Raw genomic sequence first — 27,990 nt, 5'->3', positions numbered from 1 at the left:
TTGAAATAAATATTTTTAACTTCACAATCCATAAGATGTGACTGGGCTTACTGTAAGCGCTATGCTAGGCTAACAACGTTTCTGTGTGGCCGGCACTGAATAATAGCAGAGCAAGTAGAGTAATCGATTTATCCTACCTGGCAACTGTTGGCTCTTTCCTCTCTAGGTGTGTACTGTTTTCCATTGCTTCTTTCTGGGTGGTACCACTACAATAAAAGAAATATTTTATAATGGGTAATAAACATCAAACTGAAGAAAAATATGTCAAAGTAAAGTCCACACCAACAAAACGTTGGTGTTAATAAAAAGAGAAAAATCCAACAAGCATAACACTGAAAATTTCATCAAAATCGGATGTAAAATAAGAAAGTTATTACATTTTAAAGGTTCGCTTAATTTCCCAAACAGTTATAATAACATCCTGGTCGGTAAGCAAATGAGGGGACTGATGACATCATCAACTCACTATTTCATTTGTATTTTATGGTATGATATATTCTAATTTTCTCCACATTGTCAAGTGAAACAACGATTAATTCCTCCCTGAACATGTGGAATTAGCATTGTTTAAATTATGGTTCAGTCAAGTACTCAAGTTGGTCCTTCTTGTCAAATATGTACAAAAATGTAATATTTCATAATTCAAATGATAAAAAACAAAAGAAAAAGTGAGTGAGGGACATCATTGACTGTCTCATTTGCATGTCACCGAGTTGTGCATATCACTGTTTTGTGAAAAATAAGCAAAACTTTAATAATTTTCAGTGTTATGCTAGTTTGATTTTTCTCAATTATTCAAATCAACACTTTAAACAACTGCTATGATTATAAATAAGCAACCACAAGACAGATGGCTTCAAGTCTTCTCAGAGGGGCCCTGGTAATGAGGATCAATATCTAAGCATAATGATACGCTGACTTGACCATAATAAATAATTTTTCCTATAAAAACTCTTAACATTGTGAAGAGAAGTGTGTTGACACCTGTAACTCATGTTTATTTCAAGTTTCTTTTTTTATGATTGTATTTAATTTTTCCTTTTATTTTATTGAACTGATGTTGGTTATTTTAATGAATGGGCACACCAAGTGATATTAAGTGTTTTTAGTGTTAATGAATATTGATTATCAAAATTGTTGTATTAAATTCCAATATAAATGCTACTTCTATGCATGAGACGCTCCTTAATTCCTACTTTCAAATGAAAAAAAAAACAGAAACAAGGAAAACACCAATTATTTACGAATAATCGAATGTCAAAGCTGTTTTGTATTTGTATAGTGTGGCTTTTTTTCATCGGAACAAATCCCATAGAAATGTATTCATAATGGGGTTTGGACTATTGCATCCTATCACATATGCTACAAATGAAATTAATGAAAAGTTCATTTCAATGCCCTACTTTTTTAATCCTTTCTGTTTCTGGGTTCAATGTCTTCCATCAAAATAATTCATTTCTTGTCAATTTCATCCTGGCATTTTAATAACAACTTTGTAGATTTCAGGATGTAATTAATTATGAATTGACAGGTTGTAGTGTACTTTCTCCAAAGACAAAAGAGAATGTTGTATATTTCATGACTGGTATGTCCTGTAATTAACTCATGTACATTTCGCTATGTTATGTAATGCACCTGTAGTTCCAAAAGTTCACTGTCCTTCTAGTGACCTTTATAGCTCAGTATTATGACAAGGTATTGATCTTCATAACTAGATCAAACCATAAACAATAAGATCAGTCAATAAATGTGGGAGAAAAGGCTTTTTGTTCAGATTTAAAACAAAATTTCTTATAAACTTCATTTATTGAACATGGATGAAGATTGCAATGAAAAAAGGGTAAAACAAAATAATGCAGATGTATATTGCTACATGTATTTCAAATAATTTGCATGATAAATCAACAAAATTTTAATTGACTTGCTTTCAAATGATTTGAATTGAATGGAATGGCATTGATTTGGATTGAAATGAACTGAACTGAATTGATATTGAATTGAAAGGAATTGAATAGAATTGCACTGAATGATAATGAATTCAAACAAATCTAATACCTACCTAAAACTGTATCTATTTCTCCTCAGGAAACTGTTTGTCCTCTTCAACCCCTTAGTTACTCTGCTTCTGTAAATATAAATAACAATTATGTTAATAGGTTGTTGTTATACATGCACATAATGTTAGTACTAGTAATTGCCAAACAAAGGGTCATTTATAATCTATTTTCTAGGGAAGAAAAGGTTTAAATGTGTGTTTCATCATAATTTTTCCAGATGATAAATACGAAGCAGTTTTGAATTTTGGGTTTAACAAATTTGTTTTTGAATTGTACAAATGTGTATGGTTTGAGACACATTCGAGCCAGATACATCTTTAAAACCAAACTCTAGAAAGCAAAGTGGGTGAAACATCAATTATGAGATTCTCTTTGAAATGAAATTTTAACACATATACACTTTTACTCACAAGTTAGTGAACCCCTTTACAAAATTCACTCCTTCATGCCGAGTGTTGAATGAAGACAACAAAACTACAATGTTCGCCAAGCCCAGAAAATACAAAGTTTTTTTCATGCAATATTTTATCACAATTCACAATTAAATAACTTTTGTGCACCACTGTATGAGTGTACTTGGTTAATTAAACAAGTGGAGTGCCTCTGGCAGTCTCGCCTGCATTACGCGATTCAATGTAGCAGCAGTGCTGACTTTGAAAATGACTATAAAATAAGCATTGAAAAAAACACTATTCATATAATAATATAATACTAGTTTCATTTACCCTAAATGACATTTGACCTTGATCAAGTGACCTACGACTTATGCAAGATGAGCAATGATACTGGATTACCCCCATGTCCACATTTCATTAACTATATATCCATAAACTTACAAAGTTATGATGGCAATTAAAGGGATGGTCCAGGCTGAAAGTATTTATAGCTTAATAAATAGAGTAGAATTCACAAAGCAAAATGCTGAAAATTTCATCTAAATCGGATAACAAATAACAGAGTTATTGAATTTTAAAATTTAGCAATATTTTGTGAAAACAGTCGTCATGAATATTCATTAGGTTGGCTGATGATGTCACATCTCCACTTGTTCTTTTGTATTTTATTATGTGAAATTAGGTTTATTCAAATTTTTTCCTCCAAGTTCTAGAAAAATTGTATTGACAATTGATTTAGTGCATTAGATATTTATTGCTGCAACTTATTTCATTATAATGGAGACATATTATTCACACAAGTATGAAATAATGACAAAATCATGATTTGATGTAATAACATAAGAAAACGGAAAGTGGAGATGTGACATCATCAGCCCACCTAATGAATATTCATGACGACTGTTTTCACAAAATATTGCTAAATTTTAAACTTCAATAACTTTATTATTTGTTATCCGATTTTGATGAAATTTTCGGCATTTTGCTCAGTGAATTCTACTCTATGTTTTAAGATATAAATATTTTCAGCCCGGACCATCCCTTTAAACAATTACCCATAACATGGACAAAGTTCATCGACCTTGGTCATGTGACTTGAAACTCGCACAGGATGCTCAGTGATATTTGATTACTTTTATGTCCTAGTTTCATGAACTAGATCCATAGAATTACAAAGTTATGATGGCAATTCAACAATTACCCACAACATGGACAAAGTTCATTGACCTTGGTCATGTGACTTGAAACTCACACAGGGCACTCAGTGATATTTGATTACTTTTATGTCCAAGTTTTATGAACGAGCTCCATAAACATTCAAAGTTACAATGGAAATTCAACATGCTAAAAGTTCATTGACCCTACATGACCTTTGACCTTGGTCATGTGACCTGAAACTTGGGCAGGATGCTCAGTAATACTTCATTACCCTTATGTGTATTAAGTTTCATGAACTAGGTCCATATACTTTCTAAGTTATGATGACATTTCAAAAACTTAAACTTAGTTTAAGATTTCGATATTGATTCCCCCAACATGGTCTAAGTTCACTGACCCTAAATGACCTTTGACCTTGGTCATGTGACCTGAAATTAAAGCAGGATGTTCAGTAATACTTGATTACCCTTATGTCCAAGTTTCATGATCTAGTTCCATATACTTTCTAAGTTATGATGTCATTTAAAAAATTAACCTTAGGTTAAGATTTGCTGTTGACAGCGACGCCATCGTCGTCGGAAAAGCAGCGCCTGTAGTCTTGCTCTGCTATGCACGCAAGACAAAAACCACCAAAATCAGGGATGAGGTCGAGGCTGGACTTGGCCTTGGGCGGAGTCTCGTGTACAAACTCTATGGGAGAAGGTTTCCTCCAGCAGCCTTCTGACTCACAAGTATCGGTCTCGACTACATCCCTGACCAAAATAGAGGTTACCAGATGAGTTGGGTTCTGGTTCCTGTCACTTACTGGTAGAATCCCTGGTTCTCTATTGCACATTTCCATAAATGTTCAGCTGCAGCGTCTGTACTCAAGAAGTAACGATGATTCACTTTCTTCTGCAAATATCAAATATTGAAAAAGTCAGATTAACAACATTGATAGCTCTCAATCTATTGCAAAATTTTTCAGGAATGAACTTGTGATAAGACGTGATGTAACATTAAAATATGGCTTAGTAATTCACTACAGAGGACTAACGAATGCTGTTTGCAGTGTATAAATTATCGTAAGCAGACAATCCTTTCCATTAGATAAATTGAATGGTTCTTAAGTACATGATTAGGTTTGAACAATTCGTCAGAATTTTTTAAGTAGATCATTCTGGCCCATTCCATCGCTTTTAAAAAAAGGGAAAGGGAGGGAAAGATGTTTTTCGTTTTGTAGTGAGTAAAGAAATAAGGATAAGAAAAGATGACAATAATGATTCTAATTCATGACATCAAAAGCAGAAGTCTTCTCCCACAAGTAAACTATCAGAATGCCTGGTAGGAAATTTGGGTCTGGGTGAATTATTGAATTACTCTAGGATTCCATCCAGTCAATTATATCTCACACACAAAAAAATCTTTACTACTAGATCTCCAAGCCCATATTAAGTGGACCCTGAAGCTAAACAAGGGACATTGTGCTTTGCACCCTTGGTGATGAGGGACAATGAATCGTTGTTCAGCTTTTATTCCACAAACTAGCAACATTAATATCTTTATTTCATTGCTACACTTTTCCTGTGAAAGTTATGAGTCAGAAGTAAAATGAATATGAATAGAGATTATTTATTGAAGATCTAAATTTGTCAATTTGAGTTGAAAGGCAGCAACTTGGATTACCTGTTAAGTGGCATTGATGATCTTCTCTTTGGCATTGGATATTTGTTGTGCCCTTCTTTATTTTTAATCTAGAAATTCACCCAATGGAAAATTGACCTTTCCCTAAATATATTAGAATTGAAGGCCTGAGCAAAGTTAGTTTTTTTCTGGTATAATTTTTAATGATTTTCTTGGGCTGTGTATCAAAAGATACTTCTCCAAATTACAGAATGTGGTCAATTTGTCAACGATTGATTACAGACTGACCTCATTGAAGACAGCATGGATGATAAGAGCCCGACCGTCTTGTGAGAACTTCCTGATGGTATCCCACTTGAATGTCTCTGCTAGCATGCTACCACGGAACAGAAGCACCCCACGGAATGTCAAGCCAAGGTATAATTGGGTTCCATACATGTCCTGTTCAATCAAATAAATCAATGTCAAATGTTAAATCAAATACATATAGCCTAAGGGTCATTCCATGCCAATTCACCCAATGAATGTGCAATTTTGCACCCGACCCTCTCGGAATTTGTTGTAAATTGGTACACATAAAATTCACCATTGCCCACGCACATAACAAAAAAATTAGTCCAATTGGTCCGTCGGTTCTCGCGCTACGGCCCGCCCTTTTTTCCTTGTTTTGACAAAAATGGGCGTGACCTTCAACTTTCAATGGCCACTGCGTCGTAACGTGTTGACCAATTTTCATGAAACTGGTACCATTTAGTAGGAAATTCAGAGAGGAATCCAAAACATGCATCAAATAATGTATTGAAGCGATTTATAAGGTCGTGACCTTTGACCTTCACTTTGACCTTGAGTTTGACTCCCAGACAAATAATTGTTTAACTTGATTTTCGTGTATGTTAATTATTAGTATGATATTGACAAAATATGTTAAAATCAATGATGATATTTCATTTCTTCACCTTTTAAAACTCTTCCAAAGATACCATTAAATTTCACTCTAGTCCTACATACTGATATTCATGTTAGTAAAGTGTTTACCAGTTACATGATTTCTTCCAATCTTAAGTTACAGTATGCATGCACATGAAAAGAAATTAAGCTCATCAGTTCACAAATGAAACATTAAACATTTATGCTCATGAATAGGTATCTGTTTAGGCAGTTTGATGTTCAGCAATATATATCATATATATATATATTCTTGTTAGTAAATAGGCATATACTCAACAATTTAATGATAAAAGTAAACACCTTACTAACAAGAATATATATATATATATGATCAGGGACGGATCCAGCTTTTTATAAAGGGGGGGGTTGGGGTGGTATGCGAGGGAGCGTAGCGACCGAGTCCAAGCGAGCGGAGCGAGCGAGGGGGGAGGGTGTGGGAGGGGGGTGTCCCCCCTCCCACAGTAGGGAAAATTTTTGAAAATCTGTGTGTGAAAATGGCGTTTTCTTGCATCTAAAAAAGATAAGATTTTAAAAAATGGTCCCCGGATTTTTTTTTTGGGGGGGGGGTTGCAACCCCCCCAACCCCCCCTCTAGATCCGCTTCTGATGATATATATTGCTGAACATTAAAATGCCTAAACAGATACCTATTCATGAGCATAAATGTTTAATGTTTCATTTGTGAACTGATGAGCTTAATTTTCTTTTCATGTGTTTGCATACTGTAACTTAAGATTGGAAGAAATCATGTAACTGGTAAACACTTTTACTAACATGAATATTAGTACGTGGGACTAGAGTGAAATTTCATGGTATCTTTGGAAGAGTTTTAAAAGGTGAAGAAATAAAATATCATCATTGGTTTTAACATATTTTGTCAATATCATACAAATAATTAACATACACGAAAATCAAGTTAAAAAATTATTTGTCCGGGGGTCAAACTCAAGGTCAAAGTAAAGGTCAAAGGTCACGACCTTATAAATCTCTCCAATACATTATTTGATGCATGTTTTGGATTCCTCTCTGAATTTCCTAATAAATGGTACCAGTTTCATGAAAATTGGTCAACACGTTACGACGCAGTGTCCATTGAAAGTTGAAGGTCACGCCCATTTTTGTCAAAACAAGGAGAAAATGGCGGGCCGTAGCGCGAGAACCGAAGGACCAATTGGACTTATTTTTTTGTTTTGTACGTGGGCCAAGGTGAATTTTCTGTGTACCAAATTACAACAAATTCTGAGACGGTCGGGTGCAACCACTGGGTGAATCCAGATGGAATGACCCCTAAGTCAGTGGGGAGGGGGTCAGCTTTGATGTGAATATACCTGACAAAAGCATGCTCTTCATATATTCACCTTCATAAGTCTAATAATTACCAAAGTCAAAGCACGTTTGCTTACCAAAATGTATATATTTGTTTTTAATAGAATTCTAATTAGATTTCTGTGGCCCCAGGAGATTTGACTTAGGCAGATACATCTGCACACCAAGTATAAAGAAAGAAAGACACCAATAATAAAATTTAATCACTCTTCAATGGATCTAAATGACTCCAAGATGAATTCATTATAACTTTCTCTGGAATGACAACTAGGGTGACCTCTGCATACATGTAGCTAGCTGAAAGCTTATTGTGGGATCACTATATACTGCACTACCTGTTTTGTTTTTATTGCATCAATACAAGGTCAAGTGATTATCAACTGCAGAAGAGTTAATAAGCGAGAGAAAATGTTTCAGGTGCGCACTTGCCAAAAGCTTGAGTCACCTACAAGTCACCAAAGAGTCACCAAGGGGGTGACCAGGGTGTCAGCTTGAGGTCGCCACGGCTGAGATCTCAGGGGGGGTTGAATCAAGCCCCCCGGCCACAGAACAGCCAAAAAAGCCCGGCCTAGTTAGGGTTAAGTTCTAATAAACTGACATTGTAATGTAACCTCACATTATCAACTGATTAAATAGTTCCTTCCTCTGCAGTGGCGTACCTAGGATTTTCCAAAGGGGGGGGGGGGGTAAATTCGTCCAAAAAAAAAAAAGGTCTCAAACCACAAATAAAGGACATTTCGCACCAGAAAAAAAATTGACAAGCAAAAAAAAAAAAAAGATCTTCAGCCACAAATAAAGGACATTTCGCACCAGAAAAAAAATTGACAAGCCAAAAAAAAAAAAAAAAGGTCTTCAAGTTCAAAGGAGGGGCCCACTTAGCTCGTCAGGGATCAGTTTTGACTCGTCAGGGGGGCAGAGATACGTCCCTTGCATGTGTTGTGTCTGTTGTACGCTAATGTTCCTCTGATATTGTCTAAATTTGGAGACTGAACTTTGCACAAAATGTATGTAACTTTTGGCAATTACATTTTAATTACTTTTTTTCTCTTCAGAATCTTGCCAATTATGGAAGTACTGTATAATTAAAAGTCCTTACCCTGACTAAATGTGGGTCTACTCCATAAGTGTCAAGCTTGTGTGCCGTTTCTATGAACTTGAATTCAGCTTGAGCTGGCATCATCCCACTGTTAATAAAAAACAATACCAAGTAAATAAAAAAGTTAAAAATCCATGAATCAAAAGCGCGTCACAAAAATGTTCTCATTAATTGGTCAGTTACATTGAAAATTAAACAACATTTTTTACTTATACAGAGATATGTGAGTAATTGAAAATACCCAGCACACCTTACATATATAAATGCATCCAATGTCCACAGATCATATGTGAATTATTTTATGCAGTTTTTGTCATCACATGTATAAGAAAATGTGACATTTTTAATGCAAGAAAATAAAAGAGAAAACTTTGATGGAAGAAATGTGAATATCAAATTTGTATTTCACATGAAATGTATACATACTGCTAATTTCATTCAATTGAAAAATAAAATGACAAATATATAATAGAACCAAAATGTGTTACCAGTGAATAATGCTGCCACTTACTTCATATTCATATGTAAATAATAGTTATGGAAACTCTATTATTGTGTCTAGTGGAAATTCATAGTTAATTGATTTATGGAATGATTGACGGTGACAGGACACAAAGGACTTCAATTACGTAAAGGCTATAATTCTGACTAGCCTAACGTTTTATCATAAATCATCTGAGAATTGCAGTCGAAGTACTATTTGCTCACTTAACTGAGCATTTGTAAAACTGCTAGTCAATAAAGTAAATGTACATATAGGGTGGCTTTACATTTTGTAATTTGAAATTTTGCACACATATATGAAAGAAAGTATTGAATCTATCAATAATATACACACAAAGCAGTGATGTACATGATATTATCCATATAACAGATCAGGGCAACACAACATATCAAGAAATTTCAGCATTTCAAATCCCATTTCAACTACTAATATTAGAAAACAGACTATCCCCAAGTTCTGGTGGGGTTTTTTCCTAGCCAAATGAAAATTGATATTTTAAAAAATTCAGGCTTAAATTGAACAAAGGCCATAGCCGTAGATGTCCTGTTGACTGACCTTGACGCCCATCCCATTGGCCTTGGAGAATTGTTGTACCCTAATTCATGTTTTCCCCATATGCTCTAATATCAAAATGTGTCTTTTAAAAAAAATAGTAATATTTTTTTTTTTAAAGAAAATTATGCATTTCAATTATTGTGAAATTTGCAAATTTATTGAAAAAAAAATCCTTACCCAAGGTCTGACTGATGTAGCTCCTCTATCCTGATCTGTCGTTTCTCAGAATGTTTAGGAAACATTGTGAAGTGAGACACATACCCTGGCAGGTGTTCTTCAGGATTGTAATCTTCAAGGTTAGCTGTAGCAGTAAGAGAGCGAGGGAGAGAGAGAGACAGACAAACAGAAGAGAGAGACAGACAGAAGTAGAGAGAGAGACAGACAGACAGAAGTAGAGAGAGACATTCAGAAGTAGAGAGAATGGCAGAGAAAGAAAGAGACAAACAGACAGAGAGGGACAGACGGACGGATGGAGGGGGGGGGGGGTAATGGAGATAATCAGAGGAAGCAGAGAGAATGAGGGGAAGTGGGAGAGAAGAGAGAGATTAAAAAAATGAGTGATAGGAAGGAGTGAAATTGAGAGAAAAAGATACAATGAATAGAGTAAAATATGGAATGTATTTATACTATAAAAAAGGCAGGCTAATCATTTTGAAACAAGCTTATTTAAAATGCACTATTCAGAAGAGAAACTTAACCTTTTTACAAGATACATACATGTACCAGTTTGTTAGCTGTGATTCAGGACAGGTGTCTACACTACATATACGGTATGTAGCTTAGTTATATCCGGCTCATTACTCAGTCTTCTTTTTTGCCGGGTTCTCTATTTATAGTATGCGCTTTTTACATATTATGTGTTCATTAGGACCTAAGGTCAAACTTACACTGATTTGAAGTTAAGAGATAAAATAGTTTTTAGGTTGTGCCACTGCACATATTGCCGCAATTGACAAAGTATGTATAGGCGTAAGGTTGAATATCATATCCTACATAGTGTACATGTACATGTAGTATTTAACTGTACCGGGACCATTCTTAACCATTGAAATAAAGTTTGTTTAAAAAAGAGCAAACATGTGTAAACTGTACAACCAAATATTATAGCAAACAGATCATATTAACTTTCATTTTGATATTGACAGTTTAGATATCAGTATTAGGGTGGAAATTGCTTGCTATGGGGGATTGATCTATAAAAAAAAAACTTATTAAACAATTCAACATTCATATATCTTTTAATTTGTATTTAATCATCTAATTTGTTCATTTATTCAATTATTAACTTTATTTTCTTACTTGATTTTACAGACCATTATTTTACATTCAGGGCTCTTTGATGCAAAGTATGCATTCGATTCATCCTCAAGAGATATATATTAAAAAACTTCGGTTTTGATCTTTAATAGCAACTGCAAACTTTTCTATGTACAAAGTGACACAGAATGGATACTAAAAGCAGGTTTCTACACGATCTGGGTCAATTGCAAATGTATCGCCTGCAAGATACATCCAGTCATCATGCTTACACTTACACTGCACTATGCAAGCACCTAGAAGAGCCTCATCTTGAAAAGCGCACACAATGCGGCCATGAAGAAGGTCTCGTTTGAGCTGCTGGAATAACTGAAAGCGAGTGATTTCCTCCTTTAATGAATAAGGGTCTACTGGATAGAACTTCACCCTGAATACCACCCTGTAAGGTGGGCCTGTCCCTGAAAGGAAAAAAAAATGTACTGAAAATGAAATAATGAATATACACTGTATCCTTTTTATAAAGCAATACAAAAAGAGCAGTACTTTTGAAATAAGTTACCCCCTCGCACTATCAGAAGTTAAATTAATACAACAGTTACTGGAGCTCTTTTTTTATAGCTCACCAAACAAAATTTGTTTACTGTTTAAAAAAAAAATCCAGCCAACTTTTCTGGCATTTCAGGGGTAAATTTGCTCTGCACCCCTTATACATGTAGTTTTTTTTTTCATTTTCAGTTGGAAACTACTTGCCTTGTACATTGTAAAAACAGTACAGAATATGTACATGTGTGCCTATAAAGGACTTTAAACCTACACTCCCACTTTTCTTATTCTGAAACTGGGCATGAGTCATAATGTGCTTCTAGGATTAAAGTAAAATATCCCTAATCTGTTCATTCATTACAGGATTAATGAGAGCTTTTAGAGCTTAATCTCACATCACTTTCATCCTTTAACAATCTCTCAGGAAGCTATCATAAAGAAGGAGATACCAATTCAAAGCTCAAGTTCATACCCTATATGTATGACATGGGTTGTACACTTTTTCTAGACTCCAAATATATCCAACAGACTAACATCAAACTAAAATCAAAATGTCGCACCATTGCCCGTATAAGAATATTCGTTATTCATGTTGTACAACGCCTCGGAAATTAGCGAAAATATAAACAATAATCCATGAAAATCAAAATTATTGAAAGCGAAAAGCAAACTCTCTCAAACGCGCATCTGATCTGCAGCAACAATGCGCAATTACATGTAGCCAGCAAACCCTATGCGCATTGCATCTGCATAAAGCGCAATGCATTGAATCCTAATGTTTATAGTGATGTCACCTTGTTCCTTCCGTGCAACGGTACATAATAGACGGCATATTTTGGACGGTACGTGTGCAATGGTACAAATGTTTGACATTCAGCCTACAGGGTAGCTCCCATTTACTCACGTTAAAAAAGCTATGCTTACTACCATCTACATGTACATGTACTTGATCTTGTTCTATTTAAACGCTTTAGCAAATGTTGCCCTCCCACAAGTTGATAAATAGTGTTTTACATGTGTGAATTGAACGAACCAAATAAAAATGACTTGTAGTGAAATCAATTTTAAAAAGATCTGAACATGACGTTTACCGCACTAGATCAGTCATTTAATTCATACTAACCTTTCAGTTGCTTCAGTGCATTCTTCTTACAGTCTAGCCAATGCTAAAAAGAAAAGAACATACCCATATTACATACTGAACATACATTGCATAATCATTCAATATATTATCATGTTCCAAAGACAATATCAGGAAACGAACAGATACTGACAATGAGCAAATAGCCAAATACCAGGGGCTAATTAACAATACACTACACATTAAAAAGTCAAAATGCCAACATTTATACATTAATATTATCATCATTTGTGCAGCCGTACTAAAGAGTTTCAGAAAGATTTAGGGGAAATTCACCCTGACATTATTTGGTTATGAAATAAAAGCAGAAAAATGTGAAAAAAGGGCCTTCTGCAGGTTTGATGAAAATCCAGAAAAGAATATGAGATGAGAATTTTCACAAATTTGATATTATGACTCAATCATACAGTACATACTGTATGTATTGTATACATTGTATGAACAGTTCCTCCACATGCCATGTGACATACTATTAAAAAAAAGGAAATTATCTTTAACCAATTCAAAGTTTAATACTGTGCAGTAGATATATCATCAGTCACATCATTTCATGTAATACACATGTATAGAAAAAAAATGTTCCATTAAAAAAGTGGAATTTATGGAATATTACATGATGTACATGTATGGGGAGCTGCTTGCTTACATATGACATCACAATTTTAAAACTTTAAAAATTCACAAAGTTCTCTCTTAATATTCTTTGATGGATCATGGATTTTCATCAAACCTAAGTTAATATTTTCTCTATTTTTCTGCTTTTATCTCCTTGCTTTTACTAATAAGCTAACTTGTCTTCCGAGTGAACTTCCCCCTTTTAACAATATACATGTAGGCCTACATCAATGTAATGCATCATTTCATATTGCACATAAAAACCTGTACCTCAGCTTAGAAATACTGTACTTTTTAATTTTATACAAGTAAGAACAAACATCCCCTTCTACTCTTTAATTTCTGACCAAACACTTTGAATGGGCTTCATAATACACCTTCCCTGACAGCTTCCAATGAGTCACAGTCAACATTATATCACACGTTCACGACTCTCTGTTTAAAAGGGTAAGTCAACCCTGATACTGTAAAAAAATAAAATAAATAATGCATGCTAAAATGCATAGAGATCTGTAAAATCATACAAGATCAGATTCATGAAAATCTTACAGCAATTGCGAATAAATAATTCAAAGTTAGTACTAATAGGGATTCATACTCAGTAAGAAGCTGACTCTTGCTGAGAAATCTCAACTTCTACATACATGTATGTTTTAAAGTGACCTGTATCACAAGTAAAACCGTTTCAGAGAAAACTCTTTACTTCTGAATTTATGCATGCAATTTACATGTAACTCAATCTTTACAAACTAAGCAGCAATGATACAATGTACATGTATGATCATGCGCATATATCTCCAACGTCATAAACAAGATGTACAATAGCCTACTATAAAAGTAAAAAACAATAGTAGTGACGTTGTATCTTATTTTGTAAGTGTAATTTGGATCGCGAATATTTACCAGGTTTGACCACCATGTTGACAGCTGGCCTACATACTGTACATGTATAACGTAATGATAAACCTCCCCTTTACATAGTACATAATATACATTCTAACTATTGTCCATGGTTTTACACACTCTACAATTCTAGCAGAAAAAACAAGGGGCAGCGGGAGAATCAGCCTCCAATAAGCCCACCAAAAAGAGCAAATAATCATCCTCTTTCCTCTTCTCAAATTTCAAAAGCAATAAAAGCCCTCCCCCCAAAAAAAAAATATTAATAATAATACATAATATAAATAAAAAAATTAATTAATGATTGCAGTTTTTCAGTCATCTTAAAAAGTGGCCCTCGTTTTTTTTATATTGTAATGTAAAGTCGTCATGAAGCATAAACTGACATTCAGATGTCAAGTTTCACCAAGTAAACCAAAGTCACATTGAGCTCTCAGCCATACATCCGGTGGTAAAGGATGGGCACACTATTAGAGTTGATGACAGTTTACAAATACTGTCTCTCAACTACTTATTTCACTTGGGAGGCCAAGTTTACTTCAACGATTCATTGGAAATTTGTTATAAAATCATGATAAGTAACATCAAAACTCTTAACAAATATAAAAAGAGGACCATTCACAGTTTAAGACTTTGGACTGTATAAATCACAACTTTTTGAGTTTCCCCTACACTCCATTAATTGTGACACCATTTTGTGCTATTGTGTGGTCCTTCTACTTTCTTTTCTTTCATTATCTCCCCCATTATTAATCTTAAAGTCTAAGTTGTTGGTAATTAATGATGATTCATACCAAAGTACAAAAACAACAACAAAAACACATTCTAAATATCAAAGAGAGTATCAACCACGCATCAGCACTAGAGGGTGTGCGGAGGCTCTTTAAAAATGTAGCGAAGTTCAAGGAGGTCACCTGATTCATTCCTCAACTCCAAGACGAATTTAAAGTGTACATTCAGATGATTCAGAATTAGCTAGTATGTTTATAAAAGTAGCACACATTATTAGAACTTGATAAAGGAATATTACTCTGACATACAATGTCACTGTCATCTGAAGAAATTCTACATCAATTCCTACATGCACTTGTATACAATCAAGCCCTTCCAACCACCACAACAAATACTCTTAAAGGGTTGGTCCAGGCTGAATATATTTAAATCTCAATAAATGAAGTAAAATTCACAAAGCAAAATGCTGAAAATTTGATCAAAATCGGATAACAAATGACAAAGTTATTGAATTTATAAGATTTGCATTATTCCAGTGAAACAGTTCTATGCATGTCTCCATGAGTATTTATTTGGTGGGCTGATGATGTCATATCCCCACTTACTGTATTCTTTTGAATTCTATTAAATGAAATAAGATTTATTCAAATATTTTCTACTAAGAACTAAAATAGTTGGATTGACAACTGATTAAGTGCATTAGTTATTTACGCTGCAACTTATTTTATCATAATGGAGACAAATCATTTACACATTTATGAAAAAAATGAAACAATTATGATTTTATGTAATAACATAAGAAAAAGGAAAGTGGGGATGTGACATCATCAGCCTAGTGAGCCTACCTCATGAATATTCATGAAGACATGCAGAGAAAGTTTGATCGGAATAATGCAAATCTTTAAAATTCAATGACTTTGTTTTATCCGATTTTCATCTGTGATTTTTACTCTATTTATTTAGATACATGTACATACTGTATAAATATCTTCAGCCCGGAGCATCCCGTTAATGATTTTCTCTCTGCTACGTAATAAAGTTTATTCAATGTAGGCTTGTATACAGGAATAACACAATCTCACAAAGAATCTTATGAATAAATATGGTACCGCATTGAACAGCATACAGAGCAACATGTATGTACTGTACATTGTAAGTTGAACTTCAATGATCAAACTGATCTTATGAAGTGAGTTTATAATTAATATAAAAAATACCAAATTTGAATATTCTGACAATATTAAGTTCTTTTCCTAAAAAAAAAATAAAAGGGGGTGTTAGGTTTTTATGTTTCTATTGTGTTCATACATGTATATGATATTAACTTTCAGAGATTTTTTGTTTCTGTTCCCCTACTTACCCTCTGTTTGTGTTGGTCAACATAGCGCAACCCAAAGTACTCACTTTCAGCAAGTCTCAATGCATCACATGCCTGGTCAAGTAAAAACTGTCCTTTGCTATCCCTCTGAAAATTAGAAAAATGAAAAACATGAATGTTACTATATATCAGGTAGAACAAATTTCTAGGGAAAAAAAACAATGGCAAAGGTGATTATTGTGCTTAAGTTGCTAACAAACCTAACAAACCAACTGAATATTTAGTAATGTTTCTCATTTTTAAATGTTGAAATCTTGGTTCGCTTCATATTTTAACCGAATAAATGTAATTGGTACAATTGCTATTTCATACAGTTATCAAGTCATGAAAATACATGTATGAACAGCCATGAAGGGGCCATTAGGTGGTTTCAAACCGCCTTGATCATAAGAATCGCCGTTAAATTACGAGAACTTTTTAAGGCTAAAAAATACCCATTAATTATTCCTACATTCACACCGCCCCGAAACATACCCTTCGGGATAAGTTCCTGAAGTTACGAGCATGCACAGTATGGTCTGATAAGCAAACAAGGCGCGAGATTCAAAACCACTAGCTCAGCAGCCACCCACGTCGCCCGCGCCCAACTACACACTGGGCTAAAAGTTCCCGTAAATTGCTTTCACATTGCTAAAATACCTGCGACCTTGGAAAAATCCCCGCGAAAGTTCTCGTAATTTTGACAAGTACCTACTATTTAGTGGGTATTTTCTTTTGGGGAAATTACATGTAACTTGCTTTCACATTGCCAATATTACCTGGTATTTTCTGATCGGGGTAAATTTGCCGATCAGAAAATTCCTGGAAATGACGAACTTCGAGGCGGTCTGAAACCACCTATTTTGAACCTGTACCACTATCAGTGCAGAATGTAAATTTATTGACCTGACACCTGCAACTATAAAACAAACTAGCAATCAGAAGCAGGGCTTTGAAGGATAGGCTATACCTCCACTTTGCTCTATATCTCTTTATAGAATTCTTGCCGAATTAAAGAGTGCTACATGTAGGTACATGTAATGGGCATATTGTAGCTATATCTCATACAAAAAAATAAATTTGAGCATTCAAATGTTTGGAAGGCCAGTGAATTTCATGCAAATATTAGCTTGTGATTCTTTAAACTTCCATGTTCAGAATGAGACTAGACGACATGTACACATGTATTTGCATTTTGTTTGCATAGTCTTTTGTTGACCGTCTGTAGTTTAATCAATGTTAAATATCACACTAATACACAAGCTGCACAAAAATTATTACTTTCAGGACTTTATGTTCACAAGAATTTTAGAATGAAAAAAAAAAATTAGAATTTGGACTGAGTGCCATATTTAGGGCATTTATTACAAGCATCTGGCTCTGCAGCAAAACATTAGCATAGTCTCCCGCTTTTGTGAAACTGAAAAAAAAGGCAGTCAATATCAGAGAGTCATTCAGAACACCTGGGATGGTATTCTGAAAACGTTCTTATCTCCATTCTTATCTTTTATCTTATCTCATTGAGATGCGAAAATCATTACAAATCAGTATTCTGAAAATCTTTTATGCATTCCTACATGTACATGTATCTCTTTAAAGACTGCCCCTTTCTCATACTTCAACACACTCGTTTTACCATTGCCAATCAAAATGCACTTTCCATTGGCAGTTTAACCAAAAGAAGCGTTCCTCATGTCAAGGGAATATCATGGGCACTGCTCGTACACTAGTTTCTGGCGCATTGCGTGAAATAGGTATTTTTATGCAATGACTGATTTTTATTTCTTGACACATGTAAAAAAGAAAGAAAGAAAGAAAGTAAAGAAAGGGAGTAAAAGAAGTGAACAAGCGAAATAATGAATGAACGAAAGAGAGAATAAAAAAGGAAGAAAGAACGAAATTAAATAAACAAGACATAAAAGGGTCAAAAAGCAGAAATAAAAAAGACAGTACAAAGGAAAAAGAAAAAAATGGGGAAAAAAAAAGAAAGAGAGGATTCTCAAAGAAATTAAAAGGATAATAGGAAGGAAGAAAGAAAGAAAAAGGGAAAAGAAAAAAGCAAAAATAAAGATTGATGGAAAGAAAGAAAGAAATAAAGAAAGAAAAAGGAAAGACCTAAAAATGGAAAAAAAAGTTAGAAGAGAATGAGTAAAAAAAGAAAGAAAAAAGAAAGAGAAGAAATAAAAAGATTTGAAAAGATGAAGTGAAGGAAAAAAAAAGGTAAAAAAAATGAAACAAAAAGAAGGAAGAAATAAAGATTAAAAAGATAAAGTGAAGGAAGGAAGAAAGAAAGAAGGTAAAACAGAAATATGAAGAAAGAAAGAAAGAAAAAAAAAAAGAAAAAAAAAATAAAAGGAAAAAGAAAACGAAAACGAAAAGGGAAAATAAAAAGGGAAGAAAGATGAAGAAAAAATGAATGAAAGCACAAGAAAAAATACGGAAGAAATAAAAATACAAATAAAAAATTAAGAGAATAAAAGAAAGGAGAAACACTATTCTCTGTTTCAAAAAGAGAATAGAACAGAAGGAAAGAAACAAACTAAAGATAGAAAAAATTAAGACAGACAAATTAAAGGGTGGACCAAAAACACATTACCATAGCGTCTTTGTTGCTACAAGTGGCCACGATTTTAAAGAATGTGGCCATCATGAGATGTGATAATCCTCTAGCTATTGTAAATATTATAAATATTTGGTAAAGATATTAAAGGACGATAAAATATAAGAACATTTTCAGAATACCATGCATTTATAATTATATGTACATGTATCTCATTCAACTTTTCAAGCTTTAGTGCGCTTATGGCATAAGCGCAAGTTATAATTTTCACAGGCAGCTCAGCATAGTTTGTAAATCCAGAAAAGATAAGAAAAAGATAAGTCACAAAAACCATTTTGATTTATTTCAGAAAACCAATTTGAGATTGTGACGTAGTCGTACTCGTAGACCTATAAAAAAAGGCTATTACTAATAAATAAGGACATATTTGATGTAAGCTCAGAGCCTACAAATTAATGAAAGTCAAAGAAGGGCAAACCCACTCTCATTCAGTCTAAGTAATTTAACTTTAAGCCCAAGGTGAGGATCGTAAATACTACTAGCCTCAAGTTAACCTCATTTATGTACAAGGCGATTTAGCTCCTCTAAATTTTGAATGGCTTTATCATGGAATCGTGATAACCCTATTATTAGGCAAGTGTGCTTAAAGATTGCATACATTACTACTACTACTACTAGCAATTCAATGGTATTATTTCTTCATTCACCGTTTATTCTTTCTTTTAGTACACTCACTTTGACTGTTTGACATATACTAATTCTCGAAAAAATATACCAAACCTCAATCCATAAGCAAACAAAATATACAAAAAATCTGTTCCATATTTTTGACGTTTGTGAGCATGTAAAGGGACTCAAGAGACGAACTTTGAGATGATAAAGTAAAACTAAAAATTAAAGAAAATCCGTGTTGACACATGCACTCACTTGAAATTCAACATTGATCGACTCCACCTGTTCGTCCAAAAGCTTGATAATACAATGAAATCGATGCTCCATACCGAAAGAGTATATCGACATGTTTATGCTTTTTTAAGATATAAACGTAATTTATTACATTTTCTAGACGGATGAGTAAAAAAAGCTGTTGGTTGTTTTGTCAGGACTGAGTCTCTGAGCTGAGACTGCACAACTAACTCCGCTCGAACCTATAGCATACAGGTGGTCGATCGCCACATGCACGCGCACCTTTCGTACTGATAAAAAAAGCTCAGGAATGCTCAGCTTGAACAGTATACACAATGTCATTTATACTTTTTTGCGCTACTGTATCTAGGAAACACGGCGAAACGATGACGCTCGCAGAGCTATAAATCCAGAGATACCAAATGCATCACTCTGGCACAGCACTCTCCCCGCGGTGTATGTAGCCCGAGAGATACAAGAGATCGCGCTTGCCTGATTAGCCGGACACTTTGGAGGGGGAGGGGCTGCATGGGCCGATCAGCTGTTTTAGAAGTCAGAAGATCAATTCATATTTCAACAGAAGGCTTTATTTTACGCAATCTCTCGATACACACAAGTCTTGCTGAATGAAAATGATTTTGATCGTAATGGGAGTGAGTGGAAGTGGAAAGTAAGTGAAGATCGAGTACGAGTCTGCATATTCCTTCTAATTCTATATTGAACTTATAAGACTATTACAGTATAACTATAACCATGATAACGTATAGACAGTTATAGGCTATTTGTATTTCGTTTTTTTTTAATAATTTCTCTTGACTTTCTGTTGATATTTTGTTGTGCCCATTCATTATAGATCCTATATACAGATAATGAGATATACATTCTTTAATATATGATATGGCATGGCCTGCATTCTGATAATTGTCTAAGTTAAAGACGGCCTATTATTAAGTTACAATATAATTATTTTACCTTTATATTTCAGGTCAACAGTTGGGCAAATGCTAGGAGGAAAGGTGTGTGTTTCTTCATATTCTAGTACTGATCTAGAGCTCTGTATTTGGTTTAAGTTTAAATATTTTGCCTTTTTGGCCTTTGGTATATTTGTTCTTATTAATATAAGCTATTTGGCGATCGATGCGAAGTAACCCTGTATCATGTCATTTTTCATATTTACCTTTATATTAGGCCTACATACCATATATCAGGAGTGAAAAAAATAATCGATGGGGGAACTCCCAGTGTAAACTGTGATTTTAATGCATCAATGTCTTTATTTAACTTACAATGCCAGTCAATGTTTCAGACAGCCTGGACTCGACTGTCGATCTGAAACATTGTTATTATTGTTATGTATATATTATTATAATTATAATACTACTTATTATTATTATCATCTTAATTTTAATTATCATCATTAATATTACTATCCTAAGTATAATTTATAGTCATAATTATCATCAGCAGCATCATTTGTATTATGTTGGAGAATGAAAGAATAAATTGAATTGAATTGAATTATCTTTATTATACCGGTAAATATTATTATTGTTGTTGTCATCATCATCAGTGCATGTAATCAATGTGCTTCTATTTCAGCTTCAGTGGTCCTTTGAAGATGGAGATGATTATCACCCACCAAGTAACAAAACAAAGATGTCTTCTGGCATTCCTCTTGATGATATGGTTGGTACAGTAATATAATTTTGGGAAGTTATTACAGGCCTATCTTTAGCTTTGGTAAATTCCCCCAAATATGTCTGATGTCTTTTCCAATTCATTATCTGCAATATTATATATATACCTAAAAACAGTTATAATGTGGAGGATATGAAATGAAAATGTGTTTTACAGGATAAATTTTGTGATTTTACATTAATATTTATTTATATCTGAGTTTTTTTTTTTTACTTCAGGACATATTATTTGTCTGTAGCTTGCTGATATCCAAACCATCAATTTGAAATGTTAATGCTCCCAGAGCTATTTAAACGGAAAAAAATCATCACCAAGAGAGGGCGCTAGAAATCTAAGGTGAACATTTAAATGTTAACGAGAAATATGCTGTCGAAAAACACTCAAACAGTTACTAATAACTTTGCAGTTCTGTAAGATTGGCATGTTTTATGATTCTTGAGTATAATTCACATTACTGAACCTTTTTAATACCAAAGGTAAAGATTGACTGTAGAAATTCTTAAATTTTAAATTAGAAAGAATAGTTAGTCATTTTACATGTTTATTGCTTTTTGAAAACTTTGTTCATACTTTTTTTTCTAATGATTTTTTTTTAAATAATAATTTGTCGTTATATTGTAATCTAGTGAATTTTTGGGTCATACAAAAATATGGTCCAATAGAGGGAAAATATACCCAAATGTAAAATATTAAGAAATTCTATAAACACACGCTTGTTCTTGATTTTTGGCAGAAACACTATTCAGATTTGTTTTCATTGTTGACACATGAACACTTCAGACTTTAATTGTCAGTATATCATCGAGGATCTAGATCTGGTACAGTTACATAAACTGAACTTTGTGAAATCTTGAAATCTACGCTGAAAAATGTTCACACTGAAGATCACCAACACAGATAGGCACACGTGGGACAGTGTATTATTATTACTGGAATAAAGACCCGACGGAAGTGACCGAATCCGCGCTTATTTTGCTTATTTCTCAGTAATTACACAATTTCTTCCAGAATCCTTTGGCACATATTTTTTATTCATACAAACAGACGCTTGGGTGGTCATTATATTAGATTCTGTAAAAAGTCATTTTGAGATCGTTACCAAAACTGGAATTTATCTTTAAAAAGAAATCCACATCTCAAAAGTTCTATATCGGGTCTTTGATATACCTCAGTCTAAGAAAATGATCAAGGGATAGGAAGTTTTGTTTGTTTAAAATACTGCTTTAATTTAAATGAAGATGTTTTACAAGCTTGCTATCAGGCTTATTCAGCACTCCATTTTGATGATAATCAGTCATGCATAAAATCTTTGGTTAAACCTTGTGATAGCTACGGTATGCAATCCATAGCTACAGTATGCAATCCATAAAGAAGCAACTGTTGAATGAAATTATGGAAATATTTATCCTGGGATGCACTGTATAGATCGTAATTCAACAATTTATGACGAAGTAGAGAATTTATATAGATACTGTACAAACAGCATTAAATTTTACCAAAGTGTAAAGATTAATGGTTTAATCACAATACTTGCCATTCATCTTTACAGATGGCAGAAAAGCAATCAGCATGGCATCATCGTGTGCTCAGCACTGAAGCGCAAATACAGACAGGTATTGTTGTTTGGAGCAAAGGCTAACTACTCTGATACTAATACTGAAGTGAGCTTGTCATCTGATTTGAAAAACAAACATACTCAAGATATAGGAACAGATTCTAAATCACACATTGAGTTTGAACAATTGCTAACAAGTACAGAGGATCGTCACCCCTACCAAAGTATGTCCACACCAACATCATGCATCGAAGATGTTCCTTCAACATCGCCCAGTCAACGGGAGGAACATCATCTCGTCCATAACGAGGACTCCTGCAGTCCCACAGGCCAGGAACAACACCTAGTCTTATTCATCCATCTCAGTGGAACCATGGAACTCATCTCATCTCGACTTGGTCAGAGGAAGGGACATTTCTTTAACCCTGGGCTCCTTCATTCTCAGTTTGATACCCTCGAGGAACTAGGTTCAGATGAAGGTGGTCTGGTGGTGGAAGTCAGCAAGTCGTTGGATTCAGTGGTCTCACAGATAGAGACTCATGTTCGTTCACTTTTATCTATGCCAAATTCATAGTTGACAGCAGGGGCTCATTCCATGAAGAATAATGATCATATCTTTGCCATTGTCTACCATAAAACAAACCTGGACTTGGCACCTGTAAATTATGTGATCATGGCTATGATGGTGGTGCAAGAAAATCCTGTTATTCCCAACAAAAGTGCATCAGCTTTGTATCTCAAATTCTTTGAAAGTCACTCTGCTATATTATGGAGATATTCAGTTAAGAGTTGTTTTACAATCAGGGTATATTATTATTGAAAAAAGAGAAAAATGCAGCAATTGTCAATATGGGTTTGAACCCCAATAAAAAATGATAAGTGGGTGACCTCATGCACAAATTTTAAAAGAAAATATATTGTGATTGTTTACAAGGTACACACACCCACACAAAAGAAATTGAGAAAAAAACAGAATGATTTCTTGTTTCAAATGAGACAGTTGGGTTTAACCTGATTGTAAAACAGCCCTCAAGTAAAGCTCTGTCCTTTAAGTAGCTTGAATTAAATATAGCCAAAACAGTGCTCTAAATGATATTACAATTGGTGCTCCATTATTCCTCCATATATATTATTTTAACAAAAGTATTACTTTTCAGATGTATGTAAATGATGCTCAAGACATAGTGCAATTAATATAATATCCTGCAATCGAGTATTTTATTCACATTATATAATTCTTTCCTGTAAAAAATAATGATTTTCTTTACAAATTCAAACTACCAGTTTACTCCAGCCAGAATTATGAGTTTATAAGAGGTAGTCCTTAATTTCTTCGTTATAAAAAAGTAATCATTACGTCTTACCCCCGTTTGGGAACGGACCGCAGTTCGGATTGCAAACTGCGGTATTTCACCCCATTTTGCGTTTGAAAATCTAAAACATCATTTCCAAGCCCTGGGGGTCGTTTCATAAAGCTGTTCATAAGTTAAGAGCGACTTTAACAACGACTGGTGATCATCGCCAATTGTACCATTTACCGCAAGACATGATCACCAGTCGCTCTTAACTTACGAACAGCTTTATGAAACACCCGCCTGATCAACCCCGCTTGGCCAGGTAATCCCCACAGGCCAGATTATGAGCGTTGAGCCAAGGACGAAATGATAACAACAGCTGTGCTATTACGTAAGTCTTCTCTGCCTGTGGAAGGACCTTCGGAATTAAATTATTGTATTCGATATTTAATCACGTTTTCAAAGGCATATTGTATTCAGAAATTCAATGCTAGCCCATTTTCAATTTCGAACAAAGAAAATCAACCTCGAAATAAGGAAAGTAAGTGAATAAAAAATGGCGACATGTTTTCCCGGACCGCACTCGGGCTGTTGTGTTATCTTCGGACCGAGGTCAAGAAACAGGTGTTTTGATACTTACATTGCATGCCTGGGGCAGTAGGGTTTTCGTACTTGGAGAAGAGGGGTATAGTGTTATCAAACGGAGCTCTTTCGTCATGAATATTCAATATTATTGATTTTCCATTTTTTATATAATGATACATGTATGTCGTGTTTTTAAGCATAGATTTTTACAATTACCAAGTCACATTTCTACTGGAAATCACATGAGAAATAAATGTTATATTTACCACAACTACAGTGTACCTTGATGGGGATACCTTTGGGGGGATGTGTAGTTGCATAAAATGGATTGAATTGTTTATGGTATAAAGGGGATGGGGTGGAGGGAAGATGACAGGAAGTGAAACAAGGAGAAGAGTATAAGGGGAGTCAGTGGCGTAACTACGGGGGGGGGGGCATGTGCCCCCCCAATTGGCTGGCCAAAAAAAAAAAAAAAAAAAAACGGAGAAAAAGAGGGAGAAAGTGAGAGAAACGTAGTGGGAAGGTAGAAATTATTGTTAGTTATGTAATATTATATCATGATTATGTTATGTTATATTACATAAAAATAAAATATAACTTTATGAAACATAATTTGCTCAGGGCCTATGTCTTCATTGTTCCTGATGCTCGCATTGTCTGTTTAACGAGACATGTAATCCTGTTGTACTAAAACCTCCCGTTTTCAAGTCAATATACACCAAATGTATTTCCTTCCACTTTCCACTTCGAATTATTATTGTTTTATGTAGTGACATATCATTTGAAGGTCTTAATATAAATCATTTCCCGTCCCTGCTTACGTTCGCATTAGTGGATTAGTGAGATATGTCTGCTCTTCATGAATTCCTAAAATCAGTCCTTAAAATGTCCTTTTTTCTGATCTGAATATCAAAAATTTCAGCTTGCGCTCGCATCATTTGGTTAGTGAAATACGCATGGTCTACGTGAATTCCTACAAACAAGCCTTAGAATGCCCCTCTTCAGGTGTGAATTTCCTAATTTTCGGCTCGCGCTTCGCGCTCGCAATATTTGACTTGTGAGATGCGTATGATAATCATGACTACAATGACTACAAAAAGTATGTATTTAGGTGTAATTCTAACAAAATCAGCATGTGCTTGGCACTCGCATTAGATAACTATGGTGAGATATGTGTACTCTTAATGGATTCTTTTAAAAAATAGTCCTTAAAATATCCATGTTTGGGGTCAATTTATACAAAAATTTCAGCACGCGCTTCGCGCTCGCTTCATTTGGTTAGTGAAATACGTATGGTCTTCGTGAATTCCTACAAACAAGCCTTAAAATGTCCCTCTTCAGGTCTGAATTTCCTACATTTTCAGCTCGCGCTTCGCGCTCGCAATATTTGATTAGTGAGATGCGCATGTTAATCATGATTACAATGACTACAAGTGCTTTATGTGTTTGGATGCATATATAATTCTAACAAAATCAGCAAGTGCTTGACACTCGCATTAGATTAATATGGTGAGATATGTATACTCTTAAAAGATTTCTAAAATATAGTCCTTAAAATGTCCGTTTGGGTTCAATATATACAAAAATTTCAGCTCGCGCTTCACACTCGCATTGTTTGTTTAGCGAGACAGGAATCATGATTACAAAAATTTTCTTATAATGTCTCTTTTTAGGTCTGAATATCAAAAATTTTCAGCTCGCGCAAAGCATTAGGTGATCAGTGACATACATCCGTTTAATGACACTGTCCTTAAATGTCTCTATTAGGTCAGCATACCTAGCAACTGAGCGCGCTTCGCGCGCTCACCAGGTGACTCAAAATTTTTGCTGGTGTCCCCCCAATGCCGTGACCCACGGTACGCCACTGAGGGGAGTAATGGAAGACAGGGAGTTAACTGGTTTCTTTATGAATATGAACATACTTCGCATTTTTCATATATATATATATAAATCAAAGAGTTATACAGTGTGTCTCACAAAAACCGAAACCGAGATTTAGCGATGATTTATCATAACTTAATCATAAATACAATAGACGAATGACCTACCAATGTAAAGCTTAGAATCTCCTCTTTCATCTGAAATAACTTAAGATTATTCCTCATTCACGCATGAGGGAGCAAAAACAATTTGAAGAAAGGATACCAAAAACTCATTTGGCTGGATGTATCTGAATTTCAAAAAGAAAATCACATGTCTAAAAAGTTCAATATCTGCTCTTTTATTTGATACCTTAATCACAGAAAATGGTTAAGAAGTAAAAAAAGTTCTGTTCCCTCGAAAGTAAATGCTTGTATTTCCATAATTTCATTAAATAAATGCGTTTTCACCGGTTTCCCACAGAAGCTATCGCATGGTTAACAAAAGACTTAATGCTTGGCTGATCGTCAACAAAACGGAGTGTCGAGCGAGTCTTGACGCTAGCCTGTAAAACCTCTTCATTTTATGAAATTCAAGCCTTATTTTAAATAACCAGAACTTTGTAATTTGCTGGTCATTTTCTGTAATTGAGGCATCAAATTAAGGAGCAGATATTGAAATTTTTTAAATGTGGTTTTCTTTTTGAAACCCAGATACAGCCCGCCAAGTGACTTTTTGGTATCCCCTCTTCAAAATATTTTTGCTCACTTATGCGTGAATGAGGAATAACGTAAGTAATTTCAGATGAAAGAGGATATTCTAAGCTTTACAATGATAGGTCATTTGTCTATTGTATTTGTAATTAAGTTATGATAAATCATCTATAATCTCAGTTTCGTTTTTTTGTGGGACGCACTGTATATATACATGTATATATATATATATATATATATATATACAGCGCGTCCCAAAAAAAATGTCCCTCTGACATAGGACTGAATTAATTCTAAAATGTGGTAGTATTCTCAAATGAATGTTCATGAGTAGAAAGCTCATTTCATGATCTAACTTCTATGAAAATTTAATTGGTCTCGCTTCAGCGGTTTTGAATACACACTCTGTTACGTAACAGTGGTGCATTTTAGCCCATTCCAAGTTTGCAGCATTGATGCATATCTGCATTGTCTATGGCATGTTAACCCCCATTTTTACATCCATCTGAACAGGGACATTTCCCTAATCATATCCAGGCTCATCAAATTATAAACTTGGGCATGTTCAGAAGAGCAAGAAATATAAAAAAATAAAGTTTTTTGATGATTGA

The 27,990-nt window shown here is 34.3% G+C and overlaps 2 protein-coding genes across 2 annotated transcripts in view; one reads left to right on the top strand and one right to left on the bottom strand.

Annotated features, from left to right (window-relative positions):
• Positions 1-20,135, bottom strand: part of LOC129261674 (FERM domain-containing protein 5-like) — a 30,231-nt gene extending 10,096 nt beyond the window's left edge. Inside the window, exons 1-10 of the mRNA XM_064099999.1 lie at positions 19,695-20,135; positions 16,211-16,315; positions 12,586-12,628; positions 11,198-11,377; positions 9,840-9,963; positions 8,603-8,690; positions 5,522-5,674; positions 4,416-4,504; positions 2,060-2,125; positions 138-206 (exon numbers count right to left, since the gene is read on the bottom strand). Coding sequence (XP_063956069.1) covers positions 138-206; positions 2,060-2,125; positions 4,416-4,504; positions 5,522-5,674; positions 8,603-8,690; positions 9,840-9,963; positions 11,198-11,377; positions 12,586-12,628; positions 16,211-16,315; positions 19,695-19,787 — 1,010 coding nt within the window. The 5' untranslated portion in view covers positions 19,788-20,135. The remainder of the gene's footprint in view (positions 1-137; positions 207-2,059; positions 2,126-4,415; positions 4,505-5,521; positions 5,675-8,602; positions 8,691-9,839; positions 9,964-11,197; positions 11,378-12,585; positions 12,629-16,210; positions 16,316-19,694) is intronic.
• Positions 20,071-25,077, top strand: LOC129260406 (probable gluconokinase). Its single transcript, XM_064100001.1, has 5 exons — positions 20,071-20,343; positions 20,659-20,689; positions 21,273-21,356; positions 22,265-22,288; positions 22,880-25,077. The coding sequence occupies exons 1-5, from the start codon at positions 20,300-20,302 to the stop codon at positions 23,498-23,500; spliced, it is 804 nt and encodes a 267-aa protein (XP_063956071.1). The 5' UTR covers positions 20,071-20,299; the 3' UTR covers positions 23,501-25,077.
• Positions 25,078-27,990: the final 2,913 nt, after the last annotated feature.

Source organism: Lytechinus pictus, chromosome 5 (assembly GCF_037042905.1).
Source record: "Lytechinus pictus isolate F3 Inbred chromosome 5, Lp3.0, whole genome shotgun sequence".
NCBI classification, from domain to species: domain Eukaryota; kingdom Metazoa; phylum Echinodermata; class Echinoidea; order Temnopleuroida; family Toxopneustidae; genus Lytechinus; species Lytechinus pictus.
The sequence above is the reverse complement of the archived record's forward strand: the minus strand, read 5'-3'. Positions and strand labels throughout refer to the sequence as shown.

Coding starts and splice junctions, on each gene's coding strand:
- LOC129260406 (XM_064100001.1), top strand. CDS start 20,300: ATGAAAATGATTTTGATCGTAATGGGAGTGAGTGGAAGTGGAAA. Junction 20,690..21,272: donor GGCAAATGCTAGGAGGAAAG/GTGTGTGTTTCT, acceptor CTTCTATTTCAG/CTTCAGTGGTCCTTTGAAGA. Junction 22,289..22,879: donor ATAGGCACACGTGGGACAGT/GTATTATTATTA, acceptor CAAAGTGTAAAG/ATTAATGGTTTAATCACAAT.